The sequence below is a fragment of the Heterocephalus glaber genome, unplaced genomic scaffold, assembly GCF_053883595.1.
Source record: "Heterocephalus glaber isolate CG9 unplaced genomic scaffold, H.glaber_assembly_v1.0 deba00001666, whole genome shotgun sequence".
Classification (NCBI taxonomy): Eukaryota; Metazoa; Chordata; class Mammalia; order Rodentia; family Bathyergidae; genus Heterocephalus; species Heterocephalus glaber.
The window spans coordinates 15,328,055-15,340,942 of record NW_028258406.1 but is presented as its reverse complement, the minus strand read 5'-3'; the positions used below and the strand labels follow the sequence as shown (position 1 = coordinate 15,340,942).

Sequence of the window (12,888 nt, the reverse complement as noted above, 5' to 3'; positions counted from 1 at the left end):
GACGACTTACAGTACTTTACTATTTTGGTAATTTAACCATTGGTACTATTCTTGCAATTTTAAGTACTTTCTGCTTTAGTCTTTTAGGTCAACTGCCAACTAGGATTTAGATTAAAATGGACATGGCAACTACAGAGCAAGTAGTTTATAGATACATATTCATCACAGGAAAATCACAACCTTGAAAATAAAACAGTACAAAGGCCTTAGTACACGTGTTTAGAGGGTAAAAATTTATCAGGACAACCAGAAAAAGTAGTCTAAAAACTCTGATCCAGGATATATTAACATAGTAATAGCTTAAAGTACCTCAAATAAACAGCCCAGGTTCTGAAAATACTCTTGTACCAAAGACATTCTTACTTACCAAACATCCTTTGTTTTTTTCTTTTTTGTAGCAGGAATCGAACTGAGGCCCTTGCACTTGTCAGGCAGGTGATGTGCCACTGAGCTACTACATCCCAGCCTTCTTTTTTCAATTTTTATTTTTTATGATTACATTCCTCCTGGGGAATCGGCACATGTACATAACACATTTTAGTTCTTTTCTCAACCTCTTCCCTCTCCTCCCTCCCTACTCCCTGCAGCTCTTGATCCTCTTCTTATTTGCAAAAGCTCTATCTTCCCATTTCCTATCTGCCTTTTATGTTGCTCCTTATTTATATTTTGGGTTTCTCATACAAGAAAAATCATGCAATATTTAAGCTTGTGTGTCTAGTTTATTTCACTTAACATCATGGTCTCGGGCAGGGTGTTTAGCTCAGTGGCTCCACCGCCTCACAAGCGGAAGGTCCCAAGTTCGATCCCCAGTACCAAAAAAAATCATTATGGTCTCAGGGTACATTAATTTTCCTACAAACAACCAAACTTCCTTTGAAGCGAACCCTTGCAGTAATAACCATAGTTTCCTAAGGTCAACTGGCAATCTAACATGTATCTCAATCTCTAAAGAGAAACAAGCAGTAGCATTTAAAAGACACACACACGCACACACACACACACACACACACACACACTCCACCAACCTCTTTAATCTCATGTAGTTTTCACTGGCAGCAGGTCGGCATTCAGCTCTTTGAACCACTATTCCTTCCAATGAGAGTTTATCTTGAATGGAAAGAAAAAAATATATCAAATGTATTAAAAAATAACATTCATCAGTTCAAGATTGCAATTTTTTTTGGTACTGGGGATCAAATTTGGGTCCTTGAGCTTGTGCAGCAGGTGGTGAAACCACTGAGCTAAATCCCCGGCCCAAGAATGCAATTTTGTAATTTGCATATTACTATAGTAATATGATAATCAAATATAATTAATGGTAAAAATCAAGGAAACAAAGGAATACTATTAAGTTCATAGCAACATTACTGGTTAGAACAGAAAGGAACCTTCTTCACCTGTTGGGTTTATTTCTTAAGTTGCTATATCCCTTTACCAATTACAGCTTTTACACATTTAGCTCTTTCTAAATAAAGTGGCTTAAAAGGGCATAAAATCATTATGAAAATTTTGACAGATAAGGAAGCTATCATCTTTAGCAGAGAATTTTTTAAAACATAGCTAATTTAAACCACTAAATCAAAGAGATGTGTGTCTAGAATTTCCAGTGACTATAACAGCCAGCCTAGAAAATTCTGCGAAACTGAGTGGATCACTGTCTAGATTATACTGTGTACCCGTTCAGCCTGCCAGTTGTTCTGACTTGTTTCCCAGAAGAATTATAAATTTTAGTGTGTCAAAACTGAACTGCTATGAATATCTGTTCAAACAAGAAAGGTAATTTTCCCTACCATTTATAATTCTTATGGTGACCCTGACTTAAAACCTAGGAGAAACAAGAAAAGAAAATAAAAGCTAGCATCTACTGTGTGCCTACTGGATACCGAGCACAGTCATGTGACAGAACTTATCTATTATGTCATATGTACATGAATGTCTCATACTGAGACCAGGTTTACCACACTGCGGGAACATATTACTGCCATTAGAAACAGATATGGTTTAATCATATATCCTTGACAAATATCTGAGTGTTAAGAAGAGACTCAGGAAATTCCCTGACAAATTGGGAATGCATTTATGATTCATCTCTTTAGAGTGAATTACTTCATTCATTCCACTAACATTAACTAAATGCCTACCATGGAAAGGGCACTATCAAGGCTCTATGGAATCAAAGATGATTATGAGGTGTTGCACATCTGTTATCCCAGAGCTCTGGGAGGGGGAAGCAGAAGGGTCTAAAGTTAGAGCCTAACCTAGGCAATCAACAAGACCCTGCCTCAAAATATAAATAAAAATAAATAAATAAATAGCACTGAGAATATAGCTCACTCAGCGTGGAGGCCCTGGGTTTAATCCCTAGTATTACAAAAAAAAAAAAAAGTCCTTTTCTGGAAGAGACACATTTACTGGAAGAGACAAATACACTGAACAAAATGTGGAGTACAACTAGAACCAAACCTCTACAATCTATATTAGAAAAATCTTTCTTCTTAGGGACCTTTCCTGATTTTGTCTCAAAAATCCAATGGATTCCATATTCTAGCTCCTAAACACCAATTACAAATATACTGTGTGTATTAACTATTTCCAGGGTCTTTCAATGCACACAGACAACAAACCTCAAGGAGAGGCTATCAGATGACTCAAAAGAGCAATGATGAGAAGCATGCCTACCTTACACCAAAAATACTCAAGGGAGGAAATAATAAAAAAACTATAATTGTTTTATATTAAATTTAAAAATCTAAAAATAATTTCCTCTCATGAGTGAGTTTAATAAGATTAAAATATGAATGTTTTGAAAGCAAAAATAAATCTTATAGGGCCGGAGATTTAGCTCAGTGGTTCTGGTGCCTGCCTTGCAAGCACAAGGACCCGAGTTTGATCCCTGGTAGCAAAATCAATCAATCAATCAATCAATCTTATATTCAAGTTTGCCCCTCTGTTGAAGCTGAAAGTTCTATCAGGAAAATTTATTCACTCATCATAGTAACAGCAAGACTTGGGAAATTCTGATATATAAAGTGCCTCAAATGCATGAAGAAAAGTGCAATACTGGAACATTAATGCTTTTAAAAAATAAACCCAGAATACCATCCCTAATATAATCATAAATTCAAGTGTTTATTAATGTGTAATACTAAAAGAGCTACCTTTTAAATATCACTTGTGAATGTTTCCCATTTATTTAACAGTACCTACTCCAGGTGACAGACTGAATTTAATTTTTAGTTAGAGGCTTCTAAGCTGGGCATGATGGCCCACACCTATAATGCCAGCACTCTGGGAGGCTAAGGCAGGAGAATAACAAGTTTGAGCTCAGCCTGGGCAACTTCCGCAGACTTAGCAAGACCCTGACTCAAAAAATAATAAAAGAGCTGGGGATGTAGCTCAGTGTGAAGGCTCTGGGTTCAATCCCAGTATGGCACAAAAAAGGAAGAAAAGAAAAGAAGGCAGGCAACGGAACCACTGAGCTAAATCCCCAGCCCAAAAGTAAGAAATTTTTGAAGAAGACTTCTAAAAAAGGTGTACTAGTAATAGGAAAATAGTTTTGATTTCACAGACCCCTTGAAAGGGTTTCAGAAATCCTCCTACCTCACGGTTCCCAGGTACATTTTGAGAGCTGCAGGTCTAGAAAAATGACAAAACAGGTATGCAAATCATTTTAATACAACAGAGGCATTTTTGATACACCTCCACTTCAGTCACTTCCAGATGAATAAAGGCTTTCAATTCCTCACCATTAAATATAGTGACAGATGCCCATAGCTCTCTATACAGAAGTGGGTAGCAGGTTAATCTCTAGCACTCCCACATACTTCTGTTCAAATTATTTGAGAATTTGTTGATGCTAGTTTTAGTAATAATGCCATTTGATTATGCATTATGTAAACTCACTAAATTATGAGTATGCAGGAGAGGGAGATGTTTCTATGGAAAAAACTGGGCTGAATAGTTTGGTAGGCCTTAATATAAAGGCTTCTCATCTCTGTCAAGTTAGGTATGGGTGGAGACAACTGGAGATTGGAAGACAAGCATAAAATTCTAGAAGGATGAGCATTTTTATTGTATCACAGTGTCTAAGTTCTCCTTTTATGAAGAAACCAAACGTGAAAATCTAAACTAAATTACGGGTTTAATTTCCATAAGAAAGATAAAGTAGTCAATTAGTACCTTATACTCAAAGACCTTACTTTACATGAACATCAGGAGTTAAATTGTAAGCAAAAATGTTTAAGGCATTAGGAATGCATATTGATATCATTTAAAGAATTATTTTCCTACATTTTAATTTGACCAACTACTGGTCTTTCTTTATGGTGTATGGGATTCCACTGTACAAAACAGAATTTGTTAAAGTTGTGTCATAAAACTAAGATGTGCATAGAATACTAGGATTAAACATGTGCACAAAGAGATTATGTTCAGTTGGGGATCAGGAAGAGCTTTGAAATGAGAAAGAGAAAGCAATGTTTGTGTTACAGATGGAAAAATGTGCAGGATTTAGACAAGTGGTGAGGGTGGTGTTGCAGTCAAGGTTTACAAGGGAATAGATTTAATACAGGACACATAATTTACAGAATTATTTTATAACAGTCACCCAAAAAAGTCAAATGCAGACAAGTGCAAGAGATCTGTCCACACTAGAGGAACAAAGAATCCAGCTGAGGGCTTGGATCTTAAGCTAATGTCCCACAAGTCCAGTTGGAGGCCTAGAGCCCACAGCAATGTCTCCTGCAAAGTTTGTATGGAGGATCTGCACCAGGAAGGCCCAAAGGCCAGTGGTGGAAGCTACAAAGCCTGCACTGATGGGGTGAAGGATTTGTGCGACCAGACTAAGGGAACTACACTGAAGCCAGGAAACAATGCTCAAGGAGAAGATCAGAGCTCCCCTAACTAGAACAGTAGCCATTCTCAGTGACAGTGAGGACCTGAGCTCCTCTGACAACAGCCAAGTTCTTATCAGGAAAACCAGCCACAGCAAGCTTCTCCAACAAAATCAACAGCAAACAACGTTCCCATTGAGTTCTCTTTTTATGTTACTGGCAACAATCCTCAGGTGGGTCTTTCACCCCCAGACCACCCTGATTCAGTTCAGCTGGGTGTTCCAAGTTGACCATTAGTTAATACACCACAGGTGGTGAGAAGGAAGGGCACTGAAGGTATGTGAATGACCTTAGCAGAGGCTTTTGGTATGTGCCAGGTGATCCCTTCTACTTGAAATTTTCAACTAAGGGACTCACACCACAAATCACTCAAAGGACAGGGCAATGATAGCAAGAGTAGCAATAAAGCTTCTAAATCGTACTGAAGGCTTTAGAGTGGTTCAGCTCTTACTTTTCTTTCTCTAGGCTTGTTATTTGTTCAATGCTTCTTTGTATTATGGGGAAAATTCTAGGCTCTTGTCTAAATCCCCCCACACCCCACCCCTTTTTGGCTAGGTTGGTTTTCCTAATTGGTTTCTGTGACATACTTGCAGCCAAAAGAATCTTAGTATGTATGAAGATGATGATGGTATCTTACTTATGCACATGCTGCCACCTAGTTTCACAAAAAAAAAGTGAGAGAAAATTTTAAATGGTGGGTACATGAAGCACATCCTATAAAAAGTAGGATTCTGTCACTAAATTACAGCGCTCCTTTGGAGAAATTATATCTCTGAGCCTCAGCATCTCTATAATGAATTTCTGGCATCTCTGAGATCTCTTCCACTAAATAAAAACATTAGCCTTCTGCTCCAATTGGGAGTGTCTTATTTCATTAGTGTTTATTTTGTTATACTCTCAAAAGGACCTAGATGCAATTAAGTTTTCTCTGGGTATAAATTAGAAAGTGTTTCTTGGAATAACAACAAAAGAAACTGTTTAAAATTTGAAATTATTGCAATTTCTGCTTTAAACTGCAACGTCCTACTCTATATCTAAACATTAAGATAAATTCTATGCTCAAAAACTGAAAAGAAATGACCAGGTGTTGCTTCTTTCAAGGTAAAGGCATTCCTAGTTTGAACAAGTTAAAGTAATGAGTAAGCAGAAAGGGCACTTATTAGCACTGGCATCTAAGTAATGAGATCATGTGTATCAGGAAGTCCTTAGACATCAGGAAGTTTTAGTCATTCACGTCCACAGGGCCACTCAACCCATTTGAGTGTGGAGGCCTTTCAGAACACTTCTAACTCCAGTTAAAACAGACCAGTGGGCTAGTAACCAAGACTTTGGACTGTTCCTCAAGAATGTGAAGGAACTCTCTTCTTATTTACATTATTCCTGTGACTCTGAAAAGGACAGAAGAAATATTTCCAGAGAGGAAGTACATTTAGAAGGTAAATCATTTTTAACATTCTTATAGTCTCCTTTCTTCTGATTTGAAATATTTTCCTAATAGTTTTCTTGACTGTGAATCTCAGGGTGATGCCACCTGGCATCTTAACAAACAAGTTAGGCAAACTTATAATTCTTAAATTATTAAAAAGATGGAAAGGTGGGCTGAGGATTTAGCTCAGTGGTTCCGCTGCCTGCCTCGTAGCCACAAGGTCCCAAGTTTGATCCCCGGTACAAAAAAAAAAAAAAGATGGAAAGGTGATCTTTATTCAAATTTATGAACTGCTGTTATGATCTCTATCTGGCCTTCAAGAATTTTAGGAATAAAAGACTTTTATCAATTTCAATAAATCTGATTACCTCAAAGGTAATGAATAGAAGTCACATAAATATTCTCTAAAATTAATCACATTTTGTTTGTTTTCCATTAGTGGTGAATGAACCTAGGGAGAGCTGAGCTACATCCCGAGCTCTTTTTATTTATTTTGAGAAAGGGTCTTGGTAAATTTCCTGGCTGCCAGGCTGGCCTCAAACTTTCAATTCTGCCTCAACCTCCTAAACACAGTAGTTGGGATTACAGGCATGTGACTCTGTCCTGCTAAACCACCTATTTATATATATTTTTCTTAATATTCAAATTACAAAATGTGTCTAATGTTTTGGGAATTCCCAATTTAAAATAAAAATTGAAACTGTAGTTTAGGATCTAAGAAAGATTCAACTTCCTCACCTACAATATTCCTCTTTAAGTTTTTCCTATGGACCGAAGAAAGGGATTATAGCTATATCCCTGAACAAAAAATGCTATAATGCTGCCCAGAGAGTATCTGTGGATGACAAGACTGGGTGTCAAGGAGCAGAAAGGAAAGCAGTTTGCAAAGGTACAAAATGAATGCTTCAAATGTCTGAAGGAGTTTGGATTGCTCTATCAGTTTACAGAAACTGACTTCTCATCCAAAAAAAAAAAAAATTAGGGCTGAGGATTTAGCTCAGTGGCACCATGCCCACCTCGCAAGTGCAAGGTCTTGAGTTCGATTCCTGGTACGGGGGATGAGGTGGGTGGGGGTGGGTAGTAGATCTAGTGAGCATTTTAAAAAGTGTATGTTTCAATATTTACAAAGCAAAGTTCACATGTTATCATACCTACACTTCAGGTTATCATCTTCCTTTTGTTTATTATGCCACATACATAATTAAATCAATATTAAAATATCTTAAATACAGATATAAACATGATGCTGTATAGAGACATAATTCCCATTCTCAAAGTTGCTTTCAAGAATAAGAGCCTGATCAAACCCCCAAATAAATTCAGTTATAAAAACAAATACTGCATATAGATACAGCAATGCTAAATTGTATATAATAAAAGAAAACGGGTAGAGAAATCATAGTATTATAACACAGGTTGATTTTTCCAGTATCCAAAGTGCTTACGACCAGAATGTTTCCAATTTCTGATTTTTCTTGGATTCTGGAATATTTTCATAGGCTTTACTGGTTGACACCCCTAACCCAGAAATTCAAAATCCAAAACTTCTTTAACCATTTTGGAGGGCTGGGGATATAGTTTGGGGCAGAGCACTTGCTTAGTACCTGTGAGGTCCTGGGTTTAATTTCCAGCACTGGAGGAAAACAAAAGAAAACAAAACAAAACATTTTGGGTTTTCAGATTAGGGATACACAGCCTATAGTTTGATGCTATCTAGCTTTAGCAGTTCGACATTTAAAATGAAAAAAAAAAATTAAAAAGAAAAATAGCAAAAATGAGTCCATAGAAAAATCCTTCTGGAAAGATTAAGTGTCCCAGAGAACAGACTTACACTATAGAGTTATGTTTTGGCCAAACAGTATCAAACACTTATGGTAGATATGAGGGACACAAGGAAGTACTCTGTGCTTACAGTCAGTCCTCTGTGCTTAGGAAGACTACAATTGAAGGACACAATATCCATTTAATACTCACAGAAGATTCAATGCCAACATTTTAAAATCAATTGAATATAATTCAAGTTCCATAAAATTTCACCTTTAATAACTCTTGTTCTCTTTACTATGTTGTTTTGTTTTTGGTACCAGGGAGCGAACTCGGGACCTTGCACTTGCAAGGCAAGCGCTGGAACCACTGAGCTAAATCCCCAGCCCTCTCTTTATTATGTTTAATCAGTAACAGCAGTAATACCATATACTAGTTTAGCTCTTTATGATTTTCAAAATATTTTAATGTTAAAAGATCTTTCTGCCTTACAAAGGTATAAGTTATGAACCCACCACTAAGAACTTCTTCCAGATAAGACTCTTCCTGAGCTCATCAATTTCCTTAATTTGGTGGTTTGTCAAAGCTAGCCGATCATTAGAATCACATTGGGGAGGGCCGGGGATTTACTCAGTGGTGCCACTGCTTGCCTCGCAAGTGCAAGGTCCAGAATTTGATTCCTGGTACCAAAAAAAAAAAAAAAGCAGCAGCTGGGGGAATATTAAAAAAAAAAAAATACTGGGCCAGGGATGTAGCTTAGTGGCACCACACCTGCCTGGCAAGCGCAAGGTCCTGAGTTCAATTTCTGGTACCAAAAAAACCCCCAAAACACCGTGCCTACTCCCAAAGAACCTGCCTCAACTAATTGTGTGGGGAAGAGCCAGCAGCCACATTTTTATATCTATCTCTCTCTCCCCTGTTATCTCCCTTCTTGCTCTTCCCTCCAACCTTCTCTCCCTGTTAATTTTATTTTCTTGAGATATGAAGAAAATAGTTCTCAGAGCTGCTCAAAGATGCATTGTAGTATTTGTCATTATTTAATGTACCTTATAAAACATAAAATACTGGCAATAAACTTAGACATGATTTTAAGCCACACTTCAATTACAGAAATTTTAAAAATGTGAAAAAATATTAAAGAGACTTCTCCATCCCTACTCTGCAATCACTTTACTCTTTAAGAAACCACATGTGTTCAGAATGAGCCACCATCCCATCCTCTTCTTCACCATCTATCTCATCAATGAGATGCAAAGGATGTAAGTGAAGAGGATAACAGGAGGGAACAGTGGGAAGGGGCAACATTTGAGAGCAGACTCTCTTTGGTCATTGATTTCACAACAATATTTTTACAACAGTCTTCTAAGTCATGCATGTCATTCATTTAAAGATTGGAGGTAATGATTATTAACCTAAAATAATGCTTTCCCCGAGACAGTAAAATTCTATTTTGCCAAATAGCACTATAAAAATACGTTCTACACAATATTATAACTTCAGCATTGATTTGATGGCTCACAGAAGTGTTTTGCTCATTTAGTCCGTAAGATTCTTTTTTTTTTTTTTGGTACCAGAGATCAAACTCAGGACCTTGCACTTTCGAGGCAGGCGCGATGCTACTAAGCTAAGAAGTTACTATAAGACTCTAAACTAAATGTTAATACAGAAGCCATACTTCAAAACAAGCCTTTGTTTAAAAAAAAAAAAAAAAAACAAGGGCCAGGGATTTAGCTCAGTGGTTTCGCTGCCTGCTGCGCAAACACAAGGACCCGAGTTCGATCCCCGGTACCAAAAAAATAAAAAATTAAAAAAACCTTCAAGTATGACTTCTGCTTACAAAATTACAAAAACATGGGTTTCTGTGAAACATTCATCTTCCAAAAGTACTACATGAATTAATACGACTTACAAATTGTCAGAATTACCTCTGTAGTGAAAGGCAAAGAAACATGGAATGGAATTTTCCTTGAACTTCTCAGCTAATCTGTCAATTTTATTTGTGCTCTCTTTTCACACATAGTGCTTTATTTTTCACACTCCTCAAATGAGACTAAAAAATTTCTCAGTGTAGCCAAGTTTCCTAGGCTTCTCTGAAGACTTGGTTCAACACTGCAAAACATTTACAAGTATATTTATCATTCCATTGGACTGGAATGACACATTCACATGCTCTTCTGGCCAGAGGTCATAACCAATGAGTCTGAGGAAGGTTCAACCACTGTACATAGTTTGTGAGATGCTATGGTCCATTACATAAGGTAGCTAACATTGTACTTGTGTCAGTATGATTCCAGTCCCAGAAAACATTTAATGCAGATGAATTTTATATTTCAAAATGAAACTAGTTTTGACATTCAAGTAAAACTACAATAGAGAAAAATCCTTGATTCTTAAAATATCAATACATAAGAGGGCAGTTTGTTTTACTTTTTAACACACAAAAGGATAACATAAAATATTCATAGAGATATCAAGATGAATGTTTCTCATATCCAGTGCTATTAGCAAGAGGCTATGAAGAAGAAAGCCATGTGTCAGCTTGTAAAAAGCATAGGAAGGTCAAAGCACAGATCCATAAAGTAGAAATTGACAGCTGTTGCTCTAGTTATAGTTGTTTTTACTAAGACAATGGGAACTAATCCCTTCAAAAAACATGCAGAATAAGCATACAGGTGAAAACAACCAAAAAGATTTGGTAGGGATGGGGATATAGGTTAGAGTTAGTGCTTGCCTAGCATGCATGAGGTTCTGGGTTCGATCTCTAACACTACAAAAATATATGTGTGTGTCCATCTCCTCTGAAAAGCAATTTGAATTTCACAGAGGAATGATCTGTTGAAAGTCTAGGGGAATTATCCAACCTTGTATCTTCCAACCTGATAGGAGACCTTCCTGGTAAGGTTCTACTTACTTTCATGGCATGGAAATATCTCTGGCATATAAAGGGTGCAAGCATGTATTACTATGATGTCCTATGTCAGTCAATCATGGTGATGACAAGGACCTCATTTCCCATTAGGAGCTGACTGAAAAGATGGGAATTCTTTCCATTATCGTGGAATAAATTCTACACAATACTGATAGTAGATTAGCATTACCTCATAGTGGAAGCTTTTGCCAGAATTTGGTTAGGCATTGGGTCCAATTAACTCAGACAAGGACCTGTTTAAATGCACAAAGTTGGCTAATGGGGCTCTTTTGTGTACATGATTACAGATGTCTAAGATACAGGTGATCTAACTCTTGAATTAATGTCATGAAAGAAAACAGGGCCTTTCTAATTTTTGTATCTTTCTGCCCACAAAGACAGATGAAATCCTCAAATCCAGTAGTCAAGTATATATAGGTAAACTAATTTTTTTTAAGTCCTTCTGCTGAAACCACTGAATTAATTCTAGTTTATATTTGCAGTGAGGCAGAGAAATAGTCACATAAACCAAAAATGTTTCCCTTAGTATGTATAGAAGCAGCATTTTAGTCTTAGGGTCACATGGACCTAACTGACACTACCTTGCCTAAGCACTCCATATCTCAAATACATATGAATCTAGAACAGACTAATATGACAAGCTTGCAGAAGCAAAGAGCACTCATCAGTGGTTCTGAAAATCTGGCAGCAGAATCTAGAACTGAGTTAGCAAGTGTGAGGAATCTCTGAAGTGAAGACTTCTGAAGAGGAAGGCAGTCTCACTAGCAACAGTCCTGCCTCACCTCCTATTTCCTCACCATATCCCTGGAAGCCCATCTGCTAGCAGTCACAGAATCAAGGGTTCTCCACAGAGACATCTACAGACTGGCCAAACAGGGTGTAAGGAAGCAGACCCAGCATTACACAGTATCTAACTATACCACTTTAAACATACAAGAAAATTCTAGCACAGTCTCCATCACTACCCTATAGTCAGGCTATACTGATTCTGGTATGCCATAAAATTCATAAAGAGAGGACTATATCTATAAATGCAATTGTTATGATTTTGCTATTACATGGTGCTGCTCAGTAACCATTTGTAGTGGTAACATAAGAATTCCATGAGTATATTTCTACCCCCTCAAAATGTGATAGCCATAGAAAAGATCTTGATTCTTAAACAAACAAAATCAGCACATGACATTGGTGTTAACAAGAGCAAACTCTTCTTAAATGCTGCATGTCTGAAAGAACTGTTGGTCCAAGTGGTGGCTCTGCCATTAAAAAGCTATACAATACTAGATAAAACACTAAAAATTCTCTGGAATGCAATTTTATCTTTGGTCAAATGAGGAGGTTTAATTTTATTGTTTCTAAGCAAAAACTCAGCTCTGAAAATATTTTGCCTTAGTTTTTAAGTCCAATTTCAATGAGCTTTTTGATATCTCAATGACAAATGTTAAATTCCGTGACTGCTATAATTAAGAATATAATTTTTTAGGGCCGGGGATTTAGCTCACTGGTTCTGGCGCCTGCCTCACAAGTGCAAGATCCCGAGTTCGATCCTCGGTACCAAAAAAAAAAATAATTTTTTATATCTAAAGAAAATCTAAAACTGTTTATAGAAAATAAAAGGTAGGCATTTTTAGAAGAATTTGTTTTAATACTTATCAACATACAGTTAAATAATTTAGAAATAACTTTAATGCAATAGAAATATAAACCAATCTAATATAAAATCTAAAGTCTCCAGTAAAATTTAAAAAAATCTAAAGTCTAATTCTAAGAACAATGTGGTTCTTCAGAATAACTTAGTAATGGGTCAAATAACAGTGTACTAGGAACAATGTTCACATTTCTTGTGTACCACTGGACATTTAAATTCTAGAAATGAA

At 36.7% G+C, this 12,888-nt stretch overlaps 1 protein-coding gene across 1 annotated transcript in view; it reads right to left on the bottom strand.

Moving 5' to 3' along the window:
* Positions 1-12,888, bottom strand: part of Gtf2f2 (general transcription factor IIF subunit 2) — a 148,628-nt gene that overhangs the window by 67,370 nt on the left and 68,370 nt on the right. Inside the window, exon 5 of the mRNA XM_004844217.3 lies at positions 1,026-1,107. Within this exon, the coding sequence (XP_004844274.1) occupies positions 1,026-1,107 (82 nt within the window). The remainder of the gene's footprint in view (positions 1-1,025; positions 1,108-12,888) is intronic.